General features: G+C 37.4%; 1 protein-coding gene across 1 annotated transcript; it reads left to right on the top strand.

Moving 5' to 3' along the window:
• Positions 1-832: 832 nt before the first annotated feature.
• LOC134528453 (inactive peptidyl-prolyl cis-trans isomerase FKBP6) lies at positions 833-24,932 on the top strand. Its single transcript, XM_063362075.1, has 8 exons — positions 833-1,054; positions 1,955-2,180; positions 3,991-4,255; positions 6,020-6,194; positions 7,160-7,360; positions 12,187-12,298; positions 12,683-12,787; positions 16,958-24,932. The coding sequence occupies exons 1-8, from the start codon at positions 999-1,001 to the stop codon at positions 17,174-17,176; spliced, it is 1,359 nt and encodes a 452-aa protein (XP_063218145.1). The 5' UTR covers positions 833-998; the 3' UTR covers positions 17,177-24,932.
• Positions 24,933-27,056: the final 2,124 nt, after the last annotated feature.

Here is a 27,056-nt window from a genome sequence, read left to right as displayed (position 1 = left end):
TACTATTATTTAAACTTCTAGAGGATCGTAAAGCATACTTCAGCCTCTCGCTCACACGGCGGAAACCAGACTGGGCGAGTCTGCCAGCAGCCTGCCTTCTAGATCAACTGAACAACTGGTATAAGTTTGGGACCACATAGTCGGGAAACGAAGTTGTTTACAGCTCACGGCGTGGCTTTAAGGAAACACTAACTTCATTTTTAACTGCACATAATGTAAACGGTGAAGACATGCTTCTGTCGATCAGGGCAGGGCAAGCCGAGCAATCCCACAGTCCCCGTGACTGATGGACCCCGCGTTTCATTTTGGTTTTACTTGTTTGTCTAGTGTTCTGTTAAAAATGTGGGCATTAATTGGGAAAGGACCATAAAAATGTTATTAGCATGTAAAATAAATTATTTGTCAATACCAATTTTAATTCATGATTTCACTTTTTTTTACTTTCAAATATTTTATTGCCACGTATAATTTACACAAGTCCACCGAACTCCTATCGTAAGAATTTATGAAACTAATCCGAGGATAATTTATCAGGACAGAATATAAAATTTTTTTTTTTTTTAAATTAGCAAAACCATCGTCGAAACTTAAGTTTCTAGTTGGCTTAAAATTTTGTTTGAATTTTTTTTTTTTTTTCCCAGGGGAGGGTTTTCACTTTTCATAAAAGTAAATAGCTCAGGGCCCTTGCAAAGTTTAGGATCGTCACTGATTCTGTCGATCTATTGGTCGAGAAAATACGTACTTTAACCAAGACTTGTATGGTTGTTTGGTATTAATTTAATTTGGCGCCAAGCCCAAGATATGCAGAGAGAAAGCAAGTTCCCTTGCAGTCCTCTATGGAATGTAAAACAAAGAAATGGTAGTGTAAATATTTCGTTTCCGCGGAGAGACAGGTGGTTTAAATGTAATACATCCAAGTTTATTTGCGATCACTTGTCTGCGATAGGTATCACTGTGTGTTTAGTGTGAATCAAATCAATTTCCCTTGCATATTGATCATGGCGACAACGCAAGATGGGCTTGGAACTCGTCTTCAAGAAGCTCTCAATTTGAGGTTAGCGTATAATTATTTTAAAACTATATAATATTCTTTGTCTAGTTACGATATTTTCGAAGGAATGACTTGAATAAAAATAAAAAAAAGCTTTTCAGCTAAAATGAACCATTATTGCGTTTTAACATCTACAACAATTTAATTGAAACAAAACCTGCGTACACTTGTTTCGTTTGACATACAAAAACAGTCTGAAATGGGATATTGTAATTGTCTGGGAAGGAACCCAAAAATAACATTTAACAGTTGGTCAAGAATTACCTATTTTTAATGTAGCTCACTTTACCTAAACACCAGGTAAACACAGGTTATTGAAATGTAGCTAGTCTAACCTAACCAACACATGATGTTATTGTAATTTAAATCTAGACAACCTTATCTCATCAACCGTTAAACTGTAAACTACTGGAAAAACTGCATGCATTAGTGCAATATCTTGTTATAGAATTAGTATAAATATGTCAGGAACTTTTAAAAAATGCATTTTCAGATTTTGATTTCCTTTATTTAACGGATGTGATGCTCTCATTGACAGTTACCCAGTTTTAAACATTTTCAGTTATATTTTCTTGTAGTTTTTTTATAGCATGAGCAAGTAAGTGTGAAGGGCACACACATCTACTTACAGCGTTCAAGCCCGTATTTAAGATAATTACATCATTTAAAATTTACGAAACATTCCGGGCATAGGGGTGTGCGTTTTGCTCACACTCTTGAGGAAGAAGTGAGGTGAAGATTTGCAATTCAAAAATCAGAAAATGAGTTGAGGTTAACCATTGCACCTACATAAAATATTAACCTAGATTGCCAGATTCAGAAAGCCTCTAAACTCCGCAACTTGAATGAGTTGGGACGGTGGTTAGGATCACGCCGCTGAGTGCGAGTGTGTGTCTCGTTCAGGGAGCTGATGGACACGTCTGTGACCACGTTCGCCGTGGCCCCGCCCGACTCCGACGACGAACTGGACACTTGCCAGAATAACTTCGTGCAGGACACGGACGTCCTGGAGAGGATGACCCTGAGCTGCCTGGACATGGGCGAGGACACAGACTCCACTCTGAGCCCCTTCGAGCGGATCGCCTCCAAGATGACCAACGTCACCGGCTGCGGGAAAGTCCGCAAGCAGGTGAGGTCAAATGCTGTGGGAGGAACGGCGCTTCAGTGCAGGGTCGCCAACCCATGGGCTGTGACCTACAGGTGTTTAGTCTTGTTGGCTCAAAAATACTCTGAAGTAAAAAGGAAGTTGTCTGTAAAGTCAGTTTACGGACGATAATTTTACTTGATAACATCCTAAGAAAACATTGATGAAAAATTGCATACTTTTTCATTTTCAAATATTATTTACAGTTTTTGCAAATTTAATTTAAATAATTTGGTTAAATATAATCACGAACAATTGGTTGAAAAGCTTGCCTTAACCTGTTTGATGTTATAGAATATTTCCTCGCACGGTGGTCGGCCGGTTCTTGCACGCTCGGCTCAGGCGGAACGTGACAATTTTTTGTGCGTGCAGCCGGCGTTCATCGATTTATAAGACGTTATCACGTCAAAAGTATTTTCATAACCCTTCACAAATGTGTTGTTACTTTACCCAGAGGTGTTACAGATCTCTAAAACAAAAAAAAAAACTGGAATAGGTTAGGGAACTTTGTAATGTTTAAGAACTGAACTTATATGCACCAGAAAAATGTATTTTATCAAAGTATAAATGGCCTGTGGAGGCAGATGAGTCAACCTAACTTTATTACAGTTAGTTGGTACATCATAGGATGCAAGGTGATATCTGATAGTCTGGAGAAAATTCAAAGCTAGACATTTTAATTGTAATTATAAAAGAAAATAAGTTCTTGAATTTTTTTATGTGAAACTCAATGTGACTAATAAGTTTTTTTCTAACAGCCAAGGATGACTGGAAGTGTTTCTGTTATTTGAGAAACAGGGTAAAGTTATGAAAATTGAACATGATAATCTGTAGCAACCCTGATGCCAGCTCCATAACAATAACTGTAAAAAATTGTTATATTACTGTAGTTGCTGAGTTTGTAGGTTTAGTTTGCAGGGGGACAGCAAGCGCTGTATTTCCGTCATCGGGGGGTGTATTTGTTTTACCAAGGTAGGGTGATGAGTGTGACGTTCGCTGGTCCTACTAGCACGGTATCTCCTCTAAGCACAAGACTGTGGACTGGAGCCAGTCTTTTTGTCGTGCATAGAGCAATAATGAAATTTGAGCAGTAACTATAACATTATATGGTGGAGAATTGACGATAAAAATGTAATGTAAGTCCCTCGAGTGCTTTCAAGAATCTGTACCGGGAGTTTTGTGTCTAAACGTTATTCTAAAAACACATGTTTTAGCCTTTTTCACTCAAAAACTACTGTTGAATAACAGAATACATAATCCAAACTACTCATCCACCCTCAGTGCATTCTTAAATGATTTTTGTAAACATACCCCACTCTGATAGTCACCAACTCTATGACTTCAAATTGATTCATGCCTGAGGTGGGAAACGAACCAGGTACTGAAATGTTAGCTAAAAAAAACTGTAATTTATCAGAAACTAGTAGGAATTGATAAATGCTGTTTTCGGGGTAAATACAGGAACATCTCTAGTGTTGGAAAATGGAATATTCGTAATTTTAGTTTTACTTTGCGGAAAAGCAGCGATGTAAGATATTTACCGAAATAGCCTTTCTGGGCTTAAGTACCAGTTAGATGTGCAGATTTGCTGAACTTCAGTTCTCTGATGTTATAACTTTTCTGGTTCGAAATGAGTGGCGGAAAGCGGGACGTTGTGTGGCTTTCATCTGAACATGCTGAGAACCGTAATAACTAATGGAATTAACCTGTTTTAGTGTTTTTTTCCAACCCTGCAGTAGAGTCACTCCACTATAGTAGCTCGAGTGTATTGCACGGTAGTGTGACGTGTCCACAGGTACTCCGCCCTGGCGAGGGGTCCCCGGTCCCAGAGAACGCTGCAGTCGTTATCCACTACAACGCGTTCATCGAGCACTTTGACGAGCCGTTCGACTCGACCTACCTGCGGGGCAAGCCGGACCGGTTCACCCTGTCCTCGGACGCGGTGATCCCGGGGCTGCAGGCGGGGCTGAGGACCATGCGCAAGCGCGAGAAGGCCTACTTCCTGGTGCACCCCGACATGGCGTACGGCGAGCTGGGCTGCCCCCCGCGCATCCCGCCCAGTGAGTCGTGCAATCCATCGCCTGCCGTTCCGCCATGTGTCGTGAGGATCAGCGTGATCCGGATTGTAGTCCTACAAATGGTTTTCTAAATTTCCTTCTCTAACTTTAGTTGACTTATTTGATTAATCAATAAGAAATCACGTCATGTTGCTAAGAAACTTCTACGGTGAACAACAATGCACCCAATGCAGCAAATCATAAAAATCGTACAAAACTACAATTTTCTTTGAAATGAACACACAAAAAAAAAATACAAATGGTTTTCTAAATTTTCTTTCTCTAACTCCAGTAGACTTATTTGATTAATCAATAAGAAATCACGTCATGTTGCTAAGAAACTTCTACGGTGAACAACATGACGTGATTTCTTATTGATTAATCAAATAAGTCTACTGGAGTTAGAGAAAGAAAATTTAGAAAACCATTTGTATTTTTTTTTTGTGTGTTCATTTCAAAGAAAATTGTAGTTTTGTACGATTTTTATGATTTGCTGCATTGGGTGTTACAGCACATTTTTCTTCATTGGAAAAGGCTTTTTTTTTTCTTCTTCTAAAGAAAGTACACCAATGGCTTGCTTCTACTGGGAGCACCTAGTGCATGACAATATAAGTTTAAAATGAGATACACAGTCATTATTAAAAGAAAGAAATACATATTTTGAACACATTCTAGATTTCTTACAACTAAAAATAAATGCATAAAGCAAACACGTGGTGATAAAATCCACAAAAAACATCAAATTCATAGAGTACTGGAACAACAATATGCTAAGGCCAGCCTGTCTCTAGCTATTCGTGTGTCGGAGATGGAAAATTACCAGGGTGATAAAGGCAACACAAATGTAATTTTATTTAAAATAAGAATTATTAATATCCGCTCAATGCTGTCTTCCTCTCCGTAGTTTTAAAATCACACGTGCTGATTGGCAGCCGCAGGGCGACGAATGAAGTCGCTCACTGCCGGGAGCGCATGCGCCACTGGTACCAACCCTGACGCGCACAAGCACCAATGTGGACCATAAGGTCCAAACTCCTGACCCCAGCATATTTGGAACTTCATGCCCCTACCAACTCCTCTTCCAGACCATTCTTCTTACCATTAATCGTTGACCAATCCCCAAACAATGCACATGATGCATGCTACCCTTTCTGCTTGGCTGAAACCCAGCATGTTTAGGTGTATAGGTTTTGGCCTGAGATGCACTTAGTCTGCCCTATCCCCGACCCCTAACAAATGCACTTAGTTTTAGATAGGGTAGGAAGAAAATTGCGGTAGAGATTAGGTATTCGCCAAAAACTGAACTGTCATGCAGTGTGGTTGTCTTGCCTCTACTGCATTTCAAGACGTGAAGAATGTTTTTTGCCGACTGCCCCGTTTGGCTGGTAGAAATTTACCGGAGTTGTTGTTATCTAATAGTGATAGTCATTTTCAACACTTTGTAAAAGATCATTTACGGATGAACTTGAGTTTGGTTTTAGTATTCTTTCATTGTATTTATTCATGGGTGTAACGTACACCTAAAACATCCTTAACATCCTAAAAAAATCTATTATCCTCACGAGCAAATGGAAAGAATTTGAAAGCAAACAGCAGGAAAAGCAGTTCTATCCCAACCTTTCCCCCCAATCCACGCATCCTCCCCAGAAATGAAATTCAGAGGATGCTCCTGATTTTGTTAACTGTGCACAGGTAGCAGTTACAAGTGAAGACACTTGTTGCGTGGGGCCTCGGAGAGGGAGTGTACGTGCGGGTGTGTGCGCGCAGACGCGGAGGTGCTGTTCGAGGTGGAGCTGCTGAGCTTCCTGGAGGACCCGGGCTTCTGCCCCGAGGACGACCCCCGCCAGAAGTCCTTCGACGACCACTACAAGTCGGCGCAGGCGTTCAACCTGCAGGGCAACGACGAGTTCCTGCGAGGGAACACCAAGGTGGCCGTCGCCAGGTCAGCACCGCACCCTGTCCCAGTCCGCGCCGTAACGTTACTCAAGAATTTTTTTTTTTTTTTTTATATAGCAAAATATATTTGTTGTATGATTATTTCTTCATACACAAAATTATGGTTCCTCGCAATTTCAATTTTGTATAGAGAAAGTGTAGTAGTTCATTTATAATAAGTTTGTCTACGCGGAATGTAGAGAACGGAAGAATTGAATAAAATAAAAATGTGTTCGACGTTTTGTTAAAGTGAATGTTGGAAAATCTTTTAGTGATTGTGTGGTGAAAGTTTATGTGTTTATGTGGCTCCGGGACTGAATATATGCATCATGTGTCGTCAAAAAATGAAGGTAAATAAGAAACAATTATTGCTAGAGTATTGAAAGTTTGGTTCATTGTTCCCAATTTTAAAATTTTATTCAGAAAATTTTTGTTGTCTGCATTCTTCACTCGGAAGTTGATTGCAATGGTCGTGGTCATGTTCAAAAGAGCTTTGCCTGGCAGTTAAAAAAAAATTAATTAAAAAACAGATTATTACAGTGGAATAATTAGCGCTCGCAGAACATCAACACCACAATCATGCACCACACTACTGTTTACTGCACTTGGTGTTGTTGTTTGCGACAGTGAAGGGCGCACATGTTCTGGAAGGTCAGGGAATGTTTATTAAATATTTGTTTGAAAAATAACCGTTATTTCACCTACTTGTAGTATTAATAAGGAATTGTTTCAATAAAACATTTGGCAAAATTTAAATTGGTTGAAGATATTTTCATTGCGAGCGGTCAGCCAGCACTTGGTGCTGGAGGCATGCTTCAGAGGCATTGTGTATGTAGGCCATTAAAGTTCACCTTGCAATTTACTGCTGTGTTTTCTGCTCGTTTTATGATTGAAAGCTTGCAGCTATGTTGTAAATACCTGGTGAAGATGGCAGTGTGCCGGCACTACCCGGACTGTGGCCCCGCCGGGCAGGTACAGGCAGGCGACCAGCATCATGGAGCGGGTGCGCATGGAGAACGAAGAGCAGGAGGCGCGCTACAAGAAGCTGCTGTTCCGGCTGTACACCAACCTGGCGGTGTGCTACAACAAGGACTGCAAGCCGTACAAGGTGCTGGACGTGTGCAAGCGCGCGCACGCCATCGCCGACGACACGCGCGGCAAGCTGCTCTTCAAGTGAGTCCCGATCAGCCGAGCCGTGACGAGTCAGCTCGTTGAAAAACCCTAAAGAAAACTAACCTCTAATGTGCCATTATTGAGTGATGTGAAAGAATTTAATTTGGAGATACATCACCGTGAAAAATGATACCAAGATGTAGGGATGTGTGAATCCTTGATTTTCAGTTCGGTTCGAATCCGATTCGAATCCCTGGCAATATTTGAGATATGAATTCGATTCCGAATATTAAGCACAGAATAATAAAAATAACTGATTAATTTAAAAATGTGTGTTCTCTTTTTTCTAACTGTAACTACTGGCAATTATTTATTACACTGAGATTGAAATGTTTATAATTATGTAAACTTAATTAATAATAAACACTTAAAATATGAAACCCAAAACATATTTGATTCTCCAACTCAATCGTAATAAACTTTACGCCACAGGGAAATCTCAGTTTTATAAACGTTTCAGCAAACGAAACCATTTTTTCTCCAATAAATAGCCAAGACTTTTTTTCTTGTAGGTATGTATTTGTTTTTAGTTTATAGTTTGCTATACGACGAAATTCATAATTATAGTTTAAGCTCTCAAAATCTCAAAATTCTTTTAATGTCACTGTGTTAATTATTTAATTTACATATCTTTCTATGATACATCATATTATAAATACTTACGTAATAGTAGCCCCAATTTTATTTTTCACTGCTAGTATTTTTGAGCCATATTAAATTAATTTATAACTTTTGTGAATATTCGTAATAATGTTCGAATCGATGAACGTACGACGATTCCGGGTTTGGGTAATTGTGGATTCCAACCGTACCCGAAAATATCGGGTACTCGCACATCCCTACCAAGATGGTTTTCTTATTATATCTGTGTTATCCGAGATGTTGCTTATTATCCAAGGTTACCGCTATCACCATTAACTTGGTTAATCAAGACTCTACTGTAATTAGTTAACCTCATTAGGACATCAACACCACAATCATGCACCACACTACTGTTTACTGCACTTGGTGTTGTTGTTTGCGACAGTGAAGGGCTCACATGTTCTGGAAGGTCAGGGAATCTTTATTAAATGTATGTGTGGAAATCCTGTTTGAAAAATAACCGTTATTTCCCCTACTTGTAGTATTAATAAGGCATTGTTTCAATAAAACAGTTGGCAAAATTTAAATTGGTTGAAGATATTTTCATTGCGAATTAGCAGCTTATTTGATATGTAGAGAGGAAACTACCTTCAACTGGTTTGACTTTCAGTAATAATTAAAAAAAAGGCAGGATGAACATCACCAGAGCATAAGCCTGAGTGTGTACATGATAGGACGAGGAAGGTGGAACCTGTCATTTGCCCTCTTCCGAACTCGGGCCATCCCCCCGGAGTGCCGGACGGGACTGCCGGAAGCGCTCGGGAACACCAGGACGCTGCGCTGCAGACAGGGAACTAGGGAACCAGACCGGTAGTTGTGGCAGCGACTATCTGTCTGGGGTGGAGGGGTTGGTGTGAGGGGAGGTTGTTCACACAGGGGCGGGCGAGTCCACGTACAGTAGAACCCTGTTATAACGAATCTGAAGGGAGTAGTTTATATGTTCACTATAGAGGGGAAACTTTATATCTGGGAAAACTTTTGTATTGACAATACATACTCAAAAGCAAAATCTTAACTACACATTGGCCTAAGCCAAGAAAAGAACGAATGAAAATACTCAAAGCAACAGTTTTATTAGCAAATGCAGATATTTTTAATGCACTACACATGTACAAACTTTATACAGTCAAACCTCTCTGAAACGACCCCTCACGGTTCCCAGGAATAGGGTCTTAATAGAGGGGGGGTCGTAATAGATGTTTTCCGAAATTTTCACGCTACTCGCTAAGAAACCAGCCGTACAATGGCAGGATGCTGTCACTCACAATGCTAGACGGCTTTGCTTTAAACCCACTTCAACCTTCATGACAAGTCCGTCGCCCTACAGGCCACCTCTAAAGAAAATATGTCAAAAGACAGTTTATTTTTACTAATTAGTTTACATGTATGTTTTATGCTTGCCGTAGTTAAATCCACTAGAACCCTGAATTTAACGAAGCAGTGATTTTACGAATACATTCTCGGGAACCGTCAAAAAAACTGACATTTTGACCAAAATGTGAAAATCAGAGAAAAAAAATAAAATCAAAACAAAATGAAAAATTATTAAAATCTGTTAATTTTAACGCACAGCGTATTTTTGTGTCGGCTTGAATAACAAAAAAATAATGGTACATTTCCTTTAAAAATATGGCAGCGGTAGGTTCTGCAACGCGAGTGGGCGCACACGAAGCTCGCCCGGCTGGCTGGCGGCAGCGGCTTCATGACGCATAAGCTCACCCCTCCCTCCCCTCTCGTTTACATTCTTCAAGGCTAGCTCATCCCTCCCAGACACACAAACCATCTAGTGTCCTCCCTTATAACACCCCAACTTCGCTCCCCTTTGAAAAACCTTCAGTGAGAAAATGCTCTTTTCACCCTCTCTTCTCCCGTAAAATTGGGCTATTATGAATGGGGTACTAAAGCGGTGAGGGAGGGGTAAGATCGTTGTAAATATTTTCGGACCCCTCCCTCCCCAACCAAACACGCCCAAAAAAAAGTATGTCAAAATATGTCACTTTTCACACCAAGTTCGAGTTCAGTCATCTCTGGCAAGGAATTTACAAGCTTTCAAACATAAATATAAATGTATTTTAATAGCAAGGGTCCTATGGAAAGGAATATACCGAATAAAATCAAGCTGCTGTCACCAAACAAAGCATAAAACGGCCCAATGCGTGGTCGCTTCGTTATTGCTCGCGCGAGAGGTGAGACGTGGAATGTTAGAAGAAAGATAAATGCGGGGGAGACAGACGGCAGCCAGTGTGTTTCCTGCGTGGGGAATAAGTGGCGTAGCCTTTTTTTTATGCTGAGTGAAGCGACCTTTTTCTGTCAACCCACGGGAAAAGATAATTGCTTGAGCTGTCAACATAAACTTCGCTGCGGCAGTTGAAACAAGTCGAGGCGGGCGTGCATCGCTGTGTATATCTACTCGAAAAACATAACATCTCAATTCATAACAAGATTCCTTATAACCTACACGTATTGCCGGATGTTTTCAGCCTGATCATGCAAGTTCTTTAGCCACGTTTTGAATGAAAACAACTGGCCGGCCAGTGTTGTGCCCTGTTTTGCGGACACATAAAGAAAGCTTTTATCAATTTGCTGACAGTTTTAATACATTTTTACTCTCCTCGTTAAAATGAAGCAGATAACGTGATTGTTAACAAGTTCAAGCAGCATCCGAGATCAGCCGCAGCGCACGGTACGGGTAGAGGGTGAGCAAGGGCGAGCGAGCGGCCGACTACATGTTCACACGCTGCGGCCGGAGGGTTTTTCCTGCATTTAAGGGACGTGGAATGGGGGTTGTTAAGCGCTGACAGCGGTCGACAGGAAGTGGTATCTATTTTTAGATATGCGCTGCCTATGTCAGTACAGTACTCGGCAAGAGAAACGCAGTAACACGCTACTCGCCACAAGAAACTTATTTTCTGTCCGATTTTCTTCCGATTTTCGGCCATTTTTTCACGGTTCCTCGAAATCGGGTTGTAATAGAGAGGTGGTCGCAATAAATGGGGTCGCAACAAAAAGGTTTTACTGTATTAATGGTTCTTCGACATCGGCGTATTTTCCATTTTTCAGGCGTTTAATACTCTGTGACGTATTCACAGCTTGAGAAAGAAGATTGTTCAGCTTGTTTAATATTGTACTTAATGTGGATGCTGCAATTCCCAGTTCCTTTGCTATTAACACGTGCGGGACAGTGGGGTTGGAGTCTATCTTTTCAATAATGTCCAGTTTATCTCGCACAGATAATGCCATATGTTTTTTACCGCGTTTTTCATCCCTTTTTATGTACATATTTCTTATTGAAGCACATTTGCAGCTTAATAACACGAAGTTCTTTTTACCGTCAAAAGTAAATAAACGAAAAGTAACGAGTTTGGCGCATCAAAGATCACTACGTATCATTTTGTATTGCAGTTGCTAAAGCTGGAACAAAATTTTCTCACTTTCTATGGAAAAATTTAGTCCACAGAGTTCTATCTAGTGGTAGTCTTACGAACCTTACTCGATCAAAATGTCTGAAACGTGAACGAAAAAAATTAAACGTAAAAATATTGAATTGGCTGCTATAATGTACATACGTATTTGTGTGGCGGTAATTTATGTTTAATTTTGATAACATATTAAATGTACACGCTTTCGCCCATTCTTTAACTATGAAGGGAAAACATTTTTATTTTCACCAAACTGATCACCATCTTTGGCTACACGTAGCCTACCGAGGCCACTCGAATACGACTTGTTTATAATATGAACAGTGGACAATCGAGTAGCGTATTGCGGAGAAAAACTTCAATGTGATCCAGAATAGACGTTTTGTGAAAAAACTTGTAATTAAATGAAAATATTTGAGATAAATGTGCATTATGTCGGCAAAATTTGTTCGTGGTACACGGGAAAACGTATCAACATTGACAAAAGTTGTGCGCTATATCCAATAAATTAATACATAACCTCACATCATTTTGCCGGGACCGAGACGGAAATTCACAATAAACGGGAATTCATTATAGGCGGGTTCACTATAAACGGGTTCTACTGTATTTACAAATGTAGAAGAGGGGTCAGTTGTTTGACCAGCCCGTCATTCCTGCTCCCACTCCTGTCTTCAGCGGTGCCGAGAGCACAGTTACGTACTGAGGACAATGAATGCTCGGGGCGAGGCAGTTGTACATGTACACGTGAGGCGTGTGTTGCAGCCAGGGGCGAGCGCTGCTCACGATCGGAGACTTCCAGCCGGCCCTCAGGTGCTTGAACAAGGCGAGGAAGCTTGCTCCCAGCGACGAGACCATCAGCAAGGAGATACGCAAGGTCGGTGTTGGTGCGCTGCTCTCACCTGTGTTTCAACTGCTTTTTTATTTTCCTTTACCCATACTTACCTACTGAAGTCAGTTGCCGAACACTCGGATCGGTTAAACTACGAAGCAGGATAACGGCAGCCTATAACTTAATTTGTACTTATTTTTTCTATTTCCGAAACCTTTTTTTAATAGAGGCTTGTGCACATCAGTAGTTTAAATTAGTATTTTGTGAGGCATAGTTTGAGAAAAAAAGACATAATAAAACTGCATGTACGATGTTAAAGATATCTTTTACAATTCTTTATATTTTTTGCAATTTTTGTGGTATTTTATATGTTTTTTTTTTTTCCTTTATGCTGTGTATTTTGTTAGTTGGGCCTTTGCCGTGTTCCAGTTGAATACGCTGAGGAATAAATTCAACGATGAAGAGAAGATGAGGTTGGCTCGTTCGTTTGGACTTGAGGCTCCGAAGACTGCCAATGGCCAAGCCCACACCGAAGTATGTGCAAGCATCTCGTCATTCAGTTGTTTTACTTCCCTCTCAACTCTTCTGCTGCCTCTAGTGGGTTCAGAGAAGCATACGTTAAAAATAACAATTATCTGTTGTGATTTATTTACTAAACTGTTATATTGCTTATTCAGGGTATCCACATTCTAGAAAGTCAGGGAAGTTAGAATTATTCAGGTCAAGTCTTAGGAATTCCCCAGTGATAGTAAGTTTCAGGCAAAATATCGTACTCCAGTCTGCCATCACTAGAAACCTGAAAAATTTCCTACCACAATAACGCAAATGAAGCATTTTCAAATGTAAAATGCTAATTTTGTAGGGTTGTGCGAGAATGAGATTTAGGCCTCAAGAAATTTTCGAGAAAGAAAATATTTTTCTCGCGAGAAACTAGACGAGAATGAGAAATTTTTAAATAATCAAGATGTACTGTAGATATCACTTTCAAAATATATTGTTCTGTACATAAAACTGTTGTTTATCATATAGAATGTCAATTTAGTTGCCTGTGCACAACTGACATGCACCACATGTTATGTAGGCCTACACTAAATTATAAATAAACATTCACTCACTTAGGTAAAAGTCTAGTAGCTAACATGTTAATTGTGGTTCCCGTTGACTTATCGCCACTTTTTGTGTAATATTGCCACACTGATATGTCCACATCTTCCATTTTACCGTAAAATCAAAGTTTAATTTGACAACAAAGTTTACTTCTGTTAAACTGTTATATTCCCGCAACACTTTTTTTTCCACTTGGCTACGCCGCAGTTAGAGATAAAGCAGTATTAGAAAATTATTCTCATATTCCTAATAACATTTTACAGGCATCAAATTATTAATTCATATTCGCAGAGTAGCTCGCGTAAACGGGAAACTGGTACTGTAATGAAAACAAAGAAATTGATTCTAGGGAGGCTTTGGCGGGATTTATTACTTGTGACGTCTTACGACTGAGAGAAACAAAGGTGGAAAAGGAAATGGGATGCGTTTTCTACGGGTTTGAACACACACATTCACATAATTTTACATAATACAAGGGCATGAATTGTTCTGCGTGTTCAATCCATTCCTTTACATTCCAGTCCATTTTAATCACATGACTTGCGCAGTCTTTTATTGGAAATGAAATAAGAAACGGAACAGCGAAGCAGACTCGGCTGGCAGCATGACCACCATTCCCTTTTGTTCGTTAAAAAGTAAATTTTGTATTTTGCCGTAATAATCAACATTTCAGTATGCTATTAAACATTACCAAACAAAATATTATGACTAAATTAAAGGTAATGCTTTTAATAACTTTACCGCAAAAACGTGTATCTAAACAAAACCAATTTTGTAGGTTAGGTTCGAACGTATTTTATTATATATTACGCTTACGTAATTTAAAAATTAAATACGGCAGTTTTTCTTTCAGGATAAATTGGAATTTCATATGACAGTTTTTATTCACAGTTTCGGTTATTGATAAAGGTTTTGGATGGTTGACTATCGGCTAGTCTAATATCTCTTAATGATTGCATCATGTTTGCTTTTGTGTTCCGCCAAATCATTTTTCGTCCAAACAGGCAGACACGTTTGGTATTTTTAAAACATTTAAACTAAAATAATGGCAGTGTGTGTAATGTTCAACATATAAAAATACAACTATCAATATCAAATTTAGTTTCCATACCAAATTGAGTTGTTACCGGTACCAAAAAAAAATTCTCGTTTTTTTTTCGAGAAATTATTTTTCTCGCTCGTTGTTCGAGAATGCAATATTTCTCGAAATTTTTCTCGAGGTTCGAGATCTCGCACAACACTATAATTTTGACATTTTAAATTGAAATCAGCTATTTGTCATGCTTTTGGCACATTTGGAAGGAATTTTCTTAAATTACTTCGTTAAGTTACATGTCGGTACTAAAAATGTATTGTAATTAATAACATAGACATGTATTTACATTATTTTTTAGACACTACGGTTATTTTGATTTAGTTGTTTGGTCATCATCTTCGTTTACTCCAGCGTTTACTCAACAGTGTTAACATGTGGGTTGTACTACAAAAAAAAATTGTCTTGTGCTTGAAAAAAAAGTCGACATAATTATGTAAATACAAAATTCAATTTCTTGAGTAAATTGTTTTTGTATATTAATAAAACATTGATTAAATTTGTACTTATATTTTTAACAGTACCTTCACGTTTTGTTTGAAATAACCAGTTTAAGATATCTTGAGATTTTATGTCTGTCACTCTGTTTAATTGGTCACGCTCAATTAAACAATATTTTTTTTCTAACAAAACATTTTTTTAGAAAAATTATGTTGGAGTAAAGGGAAGATGTGTTTTTGTGGTACCTTTCAACACTTTACCTGATAAGTTGGAAAATCCAGTTTTACGGGTTGCTTCTGTTAGCTTTCTGGAAAAAGCTAATAAGACAACGTGCTCACATGCTTTATATGACTGTCCAGAAATATGGCAATAAGTTTTGCAACATTGGAGGCATAGTATCTGACTCAGATTGTTATGTAATGAAATGCATATCATTGTTACATATCCTTTTTGGTGAACACGTCCTACATGTACAATGCACTGGTGGGCAATGTCATGTGCTGTGAATTGTCAGAAGTTAATGAAGCTGTGATGAAGGTGAAAACTGCCTTCTTGAATACAAGAAAGTGTAGGCACCACTATTTAAAATATCTGGAAGAAAATGCAAGCAAACCAGCAAACTTGTTCCCAGTGCCAATTGCTACTAGAGGGAATGTGGGGTTCAAGTCCATATTTTATTTAGCTTCAAACAAAAAGACATGAACGTAAATAACAATATTGGTGTTCAGTATTTGACATTTGTCTGCTATAAATGCTGTTGTCCTGGCACTGTGGGATTCTGTAAAAAAATCATGCTTCAGACATTGTAGAAATTTTGACGAAGCTGGAGAGATCAAAATTTCCAACGGCCCATTTGTTGTGTGATCATTTAGGAGATCAGACAAATGGGTTTGATTTTACTTCCCAGGGAATATTTTCTTCAGCTTGCGAAGATAAAATGTCTCTTTTGACAACTTGTGACAAAGCTTTTGTGAAGCAGAAATGCCAAAAAGCATCAGCTTTATGTGGGGACTAACTTCAAACCTTGAATCAATTCAGATCCAAGCATTAAGTTTTTTTAGGTCTTTGAACAGGGTGTTCCGTCCCAAACACATCTTGCTTAATGATACCAAAAGCATTCTGGCAACAGTTAAAAGCATTCCCGGGTTAGGAGAACTGGATAACACTGTAATTTTTATAAGTAGTAAATCACTGAGGAAACAGTACAAGAAGCAGCAAAGAATGGTTATGAATGTGATGTTCAGAAACTACTAGTGGCAGTTGGGACTGAGCTTCTCCAGTTTTCAGCAGCAGCGCGGAAAGCCATTTGGACTCCCTCCAATAACGTTGACAGTGAAGGCTTATTGAGTCATTGCAACCAAGAGGTTACAGACAGGCGTCAAACTTTAAGAGAAGAAAATATTGAAAGCTTTACAATGCTTTCATTCAATAATTAAGTCGGAAAACCGCATTTGTATCTTCAGTAATCAGAAACTTAAAGCTAAAATATATTAGATTATATCAGAATAGTTTTTGTAATTTGTGTAAAAACAGCAGAATTTAGTGTTTGTCTGAAAAAATTTGTAATTTCATAAATAAAAAAATTAACAGTTTTAAAGTTAAGGAAAATGAAACCATTTTGTGAGTAAAATACCACCTTTTTTGAGAAATATTACACATACATATTTTGGGAAATAAATAACACCTATTTTGAAGGAAAATAACTAAATAACATATACTTTTTCAGGACTCTAGCCATCACCCAGGTTGAGAATTTTTTTTTTTTTTTTTTTAATTATAGATAGTGTCGTAGTACATAAAGTGTACAGAAGGTTCTGTTTGAACTAGGCCAACTGTGGAGAAGGTGGAGGCTAGGTTTGAAAATTTGAATGATGAAAAGTCAGATAAATTTCATTACAGATTTTTGTAGACACCCTGTTATGTTGATCAAAATTTTAATCCTACGAGATTCCAAAATAAAAAAAAATGCCCGTAGTTCAACATGTGAAGGAAATGAACATGGAGGTGGATTGAGGAGTTGTGGTTGAGAGGAGCGTGTGGTGTGGTTGTGGCTGTGCCCCCAGGGCGCGGTGTCGGAGGGCTTCGCCGACACGGCCAGGAGCATCCTGCTGGACTTGAAGGACGGCCGCAGGAGCGCCGTGCCGCTGCCCAAGGGCCTGACCGGCGCGGAGGAGGCCTTCATCAAGAGCGAGGCGTGCCAGCTGGGCGTGGCCGTGCACATCAGCAGCCGTGGCGGCCACAAGTCCCTGTGCGTCGCGCGCCCAGCCGCGCCGGACCAGTGAGGCGGCAGTTGCGTGACCAGAGTCCCTGAAAAGTTACCAAGTTTCACATAGTTATCGTAGTCACCACCAGGGGCGTAGTCAGCGGGGAGGGTTTTAGGGGTTCAAACCCCCCCCCCCCCCCCCTATCACCAAATCATTAATTAATTTCTTATTCATCACTCAAACAAATTTCATATTAAAATTAATAAAAAAATTTACCATTACAATATTTAAATTTAAGTGCCGAAAACTGCTAAAATAGCAATATTTTACACCTTAACATCCAAGTTTTCTCGGGGGAGCACCCCCGGCCCCCCACTGAATTAGGGGGGGGGGGGGGGGGGGCATGCTTCTTAACACCCTCCATACACAAATCTTGGCTACGCCACTGGTCGCCACAATGTGCTCTGTACAAAATAGTAACTTCGTGGTTTGATGTGAAATTTAATTTTGAAAATGCTTGGGAGAAACCAATAATATTGTGTCAGAAAGTACGCGTCTTTTGTCTCCAAAAGATAGAATCAGTGGTACCTTACAAAAATACCTCGTTTAAAAGTACTTCTTTTGAGATCCCTTCTGGGGGTTTTCTATTTACGAATTGTTAAGTATAATTTACTTTTAATATTAAGGACGTAAAAGGTGGGTTTTTCTTTGTGTTTGGTTAATGTGTGATTTCACTGTATTTAATTACTGTAATGTCCCAAACATTAGGATGGACAAAGTTACAGTAAATAAATAACTTAAAACAAACATACCAGAAGGAAAATTTGTTAAAACCAAGCTTAGATTAAAAGCGTTCAGGAAATAATTTAGGAGAAAAAACTTTTCTTCGCGTAATGTTCCACTTTAAATTTGGTTCTTCCCTGAGCTATGCTAACTTTTGTCACTTGCTGTTCTGCCCCTGTTACTGAGAGTTCAAGGCAACTATCGCAGCAGCTTACCTACTCCAACCTGAAGAGTGGTGCTGATAGGTGAACTCTACACACACTTGGCATGGTTGGACTGACGCAGGAGAGTTAGAGGCACTGTAATGGCATCAGGATACGTAATCGTGATTGTCCTTCTGTCGTGTGTTCTAAAATTGTTTCTCTTAAAGCAACTTGTCTTGAATATTAAAGTAAAAATTTCCTTGCCCAATGCAGTCATTTTTCCTCATTTTAAATACAAATGCTTTTGGATCAACAAGGCCCTCCAAACTTTGCTAATCTTCAACTACACAAATCACTCAAAAGCTGTATTTAATAATTGATATGACTTTGCCAGGAAATTTGCTGTTTGTTTTGTTGGAAGCTTGGGTTGTGATGCAAAACATCGCGTCTGATGTGAAGCTTTGCATTCGTTGCAAAGTTAAAACATTGGAAACATAAGATTCACTCATAAAAATACATATTTAGTTTGTTTTTTTTCGGATATTTTTCTTGAAAAAGTTGGTTATTTGTAAAAATCAAAAGATGGCACTCCATTTGCTTTTATGAATGCTCGATATTAATATTCTACATGGTTGTATTATAATTTTTATTGAATGATGGTATATATAGGACCAAATTGGTTAATCACTTAAACTTAATTATGTAGGTCAAACATTATAAACATTAGACAATTATTTTTTTTTTACTCCAATCATGTGTTTTATAAAGTACGTTTAATACAGCTTCGCACAAGAACAATTTTCACAATTCAGTTTAATTTCACAAATATTTTTAACTTTTTTTGTTATTTGCTTTGCATCAAAAAACTAGTATTTGCACAGGCATATTCCAAACTCAAACCAAGCCGTAGTTTTTGGTAATATAACATTAATAGTGACATTATGGAAAGGACGAAGTAGCGTAAGCACGCCATTTCAGTAAAGCGTTGGGAGTGTCAAATGCAGCTGGTGTAAAGATCAACGTATTACAATCAAAATTGTAAATGCCGATTCAAAATGTTGACTTTCCTGTTTTGCCAGTGATCTGGAGTTCGACAATATTGAAGGGTCGGAGTGCTGACTCGGAGCTTCACTGCTCGGTCACTGGCCTTGTCCAGGTGTTATGCGATGGCTTCTCTCGCAACTACTTTGTGCACTTGAGTGGGATTATGTATGTGTTGTGTCGTCTTGTGTATACACACACGTCATTCTGATCGTAAGGAAGCATTTTTACCAAATACCGTATTTACTCGCGTAAAGGCCCCGCCCGCGTATAAGCCCCCCACATTTTGTAAACATTTTTGAGAAAAAATTTAAAAACGTGTTTTTCTGGATTTATCTGAGGGCAGGGCAGCTTGGCATGCATCAAACAACAAGCCATGTATTGTGAGCGGCGGGAGGTGATTTTGTAAGCGGCAGTGATACAGAGACTGGTATTATAGTTTGTCCGTTCTCAGTAGGACCGTCGTGAGGCATGCCAGACGTAAGCAGTTAGTCCTATCTCAAACGACATAAAGATAAAGAAAGCTGGACTCGCGCGCTGCCGCTGTGTTGATGTGGAGTGTTGTCGGAATCAGGTGGGGGACACTTCATAGGGCAAGGCAATCACATTTTTCTAGTTGCTATACAGTTTTATCCAACATCTGAGCACGAAAATTATAATCAAAATACCACGTTGATTAAATAAATATTACATTTGTTTTAACATTTTATCAAATTTATGGCATAAATTGGTATTGTTGAAATGAAAATAATATATTTACTAGGGATGGGACGAATCCACATTTTGGTCGAATCCGAATCCTTGTTCGAATCCTCAGTGTTTGTCATCGAATCTCGAATCCCAGTCCCACACTAAATTTCACATGTTATTAAAAAAAAATCACATGTGTATTTATAAAATTATAAAATAAGTGCATAGTGTATACACCTGATATAAAATAGACAAATAACCTCAAAAACCACACACGTAAGTTTGCATCCGTCTAATTCTCTGTTACATTAATCCTTCCTATGTTTTCAATAAAATACGTTTGTATAACAGACACCATTTAAAAAAAATTAAGTTTTTTTTCTGCAATGTTATATTATTGAAGGTTGGAAATGATCAAGTAGTTATGCTAATTGACAAAATGCAGCGTAGTTAATCTTATGTTTGTGCTATTTCCGTTACCTTTATAATATTATTTAGGTATACAATTTTCTAGAGCTGGACGAACGTCAGTTCTCTAGTTTCGAACTGAATCGAACCATAGCAAAAAAATTTCGAACCGAGACGAACCAAACCTCATACAGAAATAATTGTTTGGAATTAAAATGAACCGACCACCAGCATTTTGGTCTTTAACTGAATGGTGAGAAAGAAAAGTTCTCCAGCCATATGTAAAATTAAAACATATGGCTTAGCTTTATTAAATTGCAATACATTTTATAAGTTAAGTTTATGCAATAAATAATGAAGGAAAGAAAACAGTTTAGAGAAAATCATTTTGCATTTAATTTCTTTATATATACTTTTAATTCATGAAGAAGTTCCATATAAATTTCAAAAGACTAGGTATCTTCCTTTTTCAGTGTACACTAACCTTCATTAAAAAAATATATTATTATAAAGATGACGAACATTCAGCATAAGGCCACATAACATTTTTAATAAGTAACACTTTTTAATAGGACATTAAAAAAAAGTCGAATGTGAATTAAGTTACCTATCTACATTACAAAACCCGCTGACTGCAGTTACTGTTTTCTTGGAAGAATGCTGCTCGTCAGAAGAAACTTTAGACATTTTTTGGGGTGGTTCTGGGTCATCTGGGTAGACATTATCTTTTCTCCATTTAGAAAACTTCAACGACGTAAGCCTGCTCATCGCAAATCACCTCAAGAACAATAATTTTGTTAACGTAACGTAAGAAGTGTGGTTATAGAAATTTGCGTCGGAAAAAAGAAAACACGAGAAATAATGATGGCTGCCGCAACTACGCTAGTCAACTTAGTACCGTACTGTAAAATTTACTGGACCAGTACTTTTAATACACAAGATTAAATTAATATTTTCAGTACCTGACTGTTATAACCAAAAAGGCCAAAGAAAATAAATACATCCCAGTAATTTAAAATAGGTACGTAATTTACGTAATCATTTCCTACCGCATTTGTCTTGTGTTAACTTGATCACGTTAGTTTTGCCGAAATACGAGAGTTCTCGTACATGCGCTTTAGTTTAACGTATGGGTTACGCAATCTTTGGTGATTTTACAACACTTCTCGTACACGCACTATAGTTAAAGGTATAATATACAATACCTTTGGCATTTGTACGATAGTTTATATTACGTAGTACGAAAAATGCATACAAAAATCTCTAAAGTAAATAAAAAACAAAGCGCGCTTATATGAAAAAAATTCTATGCGAGTTATGCGACAATTAATAATTTTTTTTTGTCTGCACTTGAAACTGTTGAGGTGACGATTATGCGATAAAAGTAGGATTATTACATGTAATGGAATTTTGTTGTGCTGTTTTGTGAATGGTCTCAAATGGGGGTTAGAAAATTAGAAAAACGTAATTTTTTTTAAACGAACGTTCGGTTTTTCGAATATATTTTATGAGGTTTCGAACCGAACCGAACCGAACGTAAGGGTTCGGTTCGGTTCTAAATTTTCGAACTTCGCCCAGCACTACAATTTTCAATTACTACCTAAAACTCTTAAAAACCCACCTCGAATCCTACCTCGAATCCCACCTCGGATCCTACGAATCCTCGAATCCATAGGATTCGGTATATTCGACGAATCCAAGATTCGAAAATCCCATCCCTAATATTTACTTAAAAGAAAATAAACAAATTTTTGTTGGCCTGTTGAACCACTTGTTTATCCAACAACACCATAATTAATGGCGTCGGCGTTGAATTAAGCAATATTAGGTTAAATAAAAAACTTTCTAAGGAAATTTTGTTTCAATCATGTTGAAATAGTAATCTCGTTAAATAATATCAATGATTTCATGAACTACGATTCGGCTACGTGTTGTGTTAACTACTGGTACAAGAGAAGAGATAATAATAATTAACTTTACTTTAAGTTTCCGCTTGACGAAACTAGGTATGTGTAAATTATTAAAACGAAACAAAATAAAAGTTTTGTGTAATTAAAATAGTGATGAGCATTTTATTTTCATGCCCTACAGAATTTCCTCTTTTTAGGCTGTGTGTAGTCGCACGAGGACAAGCACACAATACATTAATACCTAGGTACTGTTCTAAATGTCAATGAGTCTCAAATACTGCTCAAACTTGCTACTTATGTACTTTAATTAGTCTAAATGTTTTGTATGAATTTAATTTTTAGGTCGAGAGGGAGGTGTGGGTAAAAATTTTGTATTGCGTATCCAAGTCTATCCCTTGATACTAATGGCATTATCCTGTGGTAATGATTCTTGCTGTGTTAACATTAATTAAAACAGCAAACATCATGTGCCACCGGATAAATCATACATGATCATGCCAACAGGATCAAGGGATAAACTTGGATACGTGAAATAGAACAATTACCGAGGTCAGGGTTGCGATAAAATGAAGTGTCTTTTAAATTTTTATGTTGAAATTAAGCTTTTTTTTTCCTTAACAATTGCTATACACCTGTCTTCAAGAAGTGAAGATACGAGAATGATTTGTACTTTCACCTAATCCATTAAGAATTGATGCCATTGGTAACAGCTTCATTTCAGTTTTTGTGGGAAAATTGTACAACTTAAGCAGTCAAATTTGCCAGAAATACACATTGCCTGTGTTAATGATTAAATACTTCTGCACGTTTTTTTTATGCATTAGTTTTGTTTGCGATTTGTAATGCAATTCGGTAGTTACCTACGAAAATCCTAACCTTAACTTCAATCAACGTGATTCTACTAGAACAGAAATTGTTCCTTGTACATAAAAAAATGCAGAAATTTAATATAATCCAAAAATATGTTACATGTTATGCATTTTAACAAATGTTATGATACGTAAACAAAACATTTTTAACCGAAATGAGGTTAAGGCAAACACTGTCCCGAAGGTAAGAAATTTACTTATTGTTTTAAAAATATTGCTCTCCTAAATCATTTTATGTTACGTTTACCGATATTTAGTTAAATGATTTGCTTATAACGGGAAAAAAAAATTAAATCAATATTTTTATAAATATTAATGCATGCACGAAAAAAGTCCCAAGCTCGCCAACATTCAGTTGAAGCTGCAAATTTCCCTACTATTCAAATTAGTGTTTTAAGCATATTAACTGCAAATTGTACTTTCTACGATCAATGTTGTATTTAAATTAAAATTTACTTATAATTTGAAACGTAAGTCTTACTCCAGAATGTACTTTATCTCGGTTTTAAGCCATTGCAACTTCGTTTTAATGTTTGTCAAGTTTGCGTTTTTGTATAGCAACTAGAGCTTTTCTGAATAAAAAAAAAGTAGAACTGCAATAGCATTGAGTGTCCACTCTGTACTAGTACTTTATTTACTCTATGGTCGGAATAGAAGAGGGGAAGTGAAGGAGGAAGGGAAGTGGGTCAAGGATTCTAACACTCCTTTGTCTGGTTGGCTGGCTAGCTGGCAGGAGGGAGGTTAAGCCACGCCTCTGCCTCTCTCCCCCCCTGCCACAGCGCTGCCTCTCCCCCCTGCGGAGTCGATGCCTCTCTTTCCCTCCTGCCGCATCGCTGCCACCCCCGCCTTCCTCATTCGAACAAAGACGCACGACTTGAAAAGAAAAATCTATTTTTTCCTCCAAATTCACGTATAGGCCCCCTCCCCTTTTTTGGAGTCAAAATTTGGGGAAAAAAGGGGGGCCTTTACGCGAGTAAATACGGTAAGTTGTTCATACGTTACTGCATTTAAACTTGAAGTTGAAATAAATGTAAATTTACAGTACAGGATTACTCGAGCAAAAGTGAGATCCGAATTAAAAAAGTGATGTTCAGATAACTGTTGTGTTGAGACTAAACTTTGGTGGTCCTTCACCACTTTGCTTTGTTTTTATTGTTCTTAAAAATATTTTAATTTTGAAACAATGACAAAGAAAACTTAGTTTTATAAGACTTGGTCAGTAGTTTTCGTTTTACTAGACTTGGTCAGTAGTTTTCGGTGAATAATTTTTTTTCCAGTGGAGTCATAAATGCCCCTGCATATTTCAAACTGTCGAGGTGATGTTCAAACCCAGCGTTAATAAGTAGATCTCTGAATTGTGAAGCAATCAATGTTGGGTAGTGATTTTCTACACAAGCTAGAGCTCTATTGGTTGGGCAATTGTTTTCTAGCAGTTTTAGCTCTGAAATAAAATAAAAAAGTCTGAAGAAATTCCTAGTGATTTGCCACACTAGCAAATCTGTGTTCATGTGGAAATGGAAAAATTTGAGTTTGTTTAGAGAGAGTTTAAATTTTGAGTAATGTTTGCAAGCAGCATGACTTCAGTGCTATCAATATGTAACTTTTCAAGGGACAGTGGGGGGGGGGAAATGTTCTAAAGTGCTTTTAAGTGTAAAATCATGTGTGTAAGTAATGGGTTTCGCTGTTTCTTTGCAAAGTGTTAATATTTTTGTGAATTGTGCAGGTTGAGAACTAATTGTACTATGCACAACATTGTGTAGCAAGCTAGCAAGCAGTTCTTAGTGGATGGCCAAGAGCATGTACTGAGTGATGATATAACAAGAACTACCCATATTTGTTGACGTATAGTACATGTCTTTATTTTTATACAAGCAATATGATTGTATCTGTTTGGTAATAAAAACAAGTATGTAAATATTGTTGGTCTTATAAATAACACTTTGTAAGTGCAAAGTAATAATGTGATTAGAAAATTTTAATGATAAATAAAATGCTAAATTTCAAGTTATTTACCTACAGACTTACAATAATTATAAAATAATATAATTATTTTAATAAACACACACAAAAGATTTATGTTTAATATATTTGCATGTACATATATTAATAATTGGATACACGAATTTATGGTTTTACTTTTAGTCCAATTTTGTTTTCAAAACAGAAGATCAGTGTTTTTGTTTTTATTTTTATAGGAGCTTTTTTTTTACTTACTCCACCCAAAAAGTGGTAAAACTTATATGTTGAATTTTTGTTATAAAATTATTTGTAATAAATTCATCTATAATTGATACATTCTGAACAATTAAAATTAATTAGTGAGCATTTGTTGTTCAAAAGTGATCCAATAAGAGATGTACAGTAAAACGAGTTAAATTAATAATTTTTTCTGAGCCATGCTTTTTGGAATTAATTTTTATCCAGATATTACACTCTGTGAATTTCAAAAATTAAAATTATTGAATTAAATTTTGGTTAAATGCTACTTAGATCTATGATATAACGTGCATTTGGGTGCCACATGGTGCATTAACTTCCATTTTGTTGTTCTGCTGTGTTTTGACATGCTTTTCAATGTTATTTTGGTTTTATCGCAATTCACCATATAATCTTGTCCCTATTTATATATATGTGTGTGTGTATATATATATGCTTGTATGTATATATGCTTGTGTGTATATATGTATGTATGTGTGTATATATATGCTTGTATGTATATATGTGTGTGTGTGTGTGTGTGTGTGTGTATATATATATATATATGTGTGTGTGTGTGTGTGTGTGTGTGTGTGTGTGTGTCCTTTAAAATGCCAGTCTATCTAAACTAATTGCTAGGCTGCTCAGGGCTTCCTTGGTTGGTATAACCCACACCAGAGACCTGGTCTGCCGGCTGCAGGTTGTGTGTGCGCACATGTGCAGGGTTGGCATTCTTGCTGCTTTTAGAGGTATCTTGCCTTCGGCTCGATGCTGCCAATGTAACAGCCTAAATGTTTCCCAGATAAACATTCTTATATTCTTCACATTTTAAGGGGATTGGTGCACCAGCATCATATTAAAAAAAACAATATATTTGTTAATGATTCAGCTGCTAGAGAAGATTTGAACCATTCTGGTGTAAAATTTATTTTTTTAATTTTTATTCTAATTAAGTTATTGCTGATTTTCGGGAATTTTTTAAATTCAAGCTTTATTAATAAACTATAAAGAATTCAGTGGTAAAACTTTCGCAGATAAATTTTCAGACACGGGAGATATGACTGTGACCATTATTTTATCTGTAATCATTATTAATTTAACGTATTTACAATTTGAATAATAATAAATGAGCTGCTACGAAATTGCGTGATATTCATTTGCGAATTTAATAACATTCGCGTTTTCATTTGTAATTCAAACGCCAACATATCTGTCGGCTGAATGATTGACTTTATTTCAGTCTTTAGCTTATTGCAGTCGGACCTAAAGTAAAAACGTAGCTGTAGAAGTTTGAGCAGCGTGCAAGCTCGGATACGAGAAATTATGGAGCGCGCTGGACAGTAGTGACACCTTGCGACAGTTTCCCCAACTGTTTGCAGCCAGTGTTTTCTCTCGTTCCCACCCAGCCACAGCTGTCTCCTGTTTACGAAGGGGAGACGGGATTTCGCGCGAAACTGATATGAAGGTCAACGTATTTATTTTCAGTAGATAAGAGAACGTGTTTGGTCTAGCTCGGCGTATAATTGAATGGTTATTCTCTCTTATTATTTAGCACAGTGATTTAGCTAGATGTTTTTTGTTGTAAACGTGAGATTTATTCAGGAATAAAATGCCGAAGAAACCTCCACCAAGCAGAGTACACAAAAGAGCAAAACTATCGAAAGCCATTAGAGCGCTTAGAAAAAAGAATAAAGAAAGATAAGAGATTATTTTATTATAGCTTTTTTAACATACATTTATTTTTCAGAGTTGCGTATGTACAACGCGACGGACGCGATGCGACAACAAAAATATGTGTAAAATTGTAAAAATGCTTTTTTTTTTTTAGCAATGCGTGAACCATTCATAAACTATACTCAACATGTATCCGTATAATTACGTTTGAATTTTTTTTATGACAGGCATCAATGTTAACAAG

Source organism: Bacillus rossius, chromosome 1 (assembly GCF_032445375.1).
Source record: "Bacillus rossius redtenbacheri isolate Brsri chromosome 1, Brsri_v3, whole genome shotgun sequence".
NCBI classification, from domain to species: Eukaryota; Metazoa; Arthropoda; class Insecta; order Phasmatodea; family Bacillidae; genus Bacillus; species Bacillus rossius.
The sequence above is the reverse complement of the archived record's forward strand: the minus strand, read 5'-3'. Positions and strand labels throughout refer to the sequence as shown.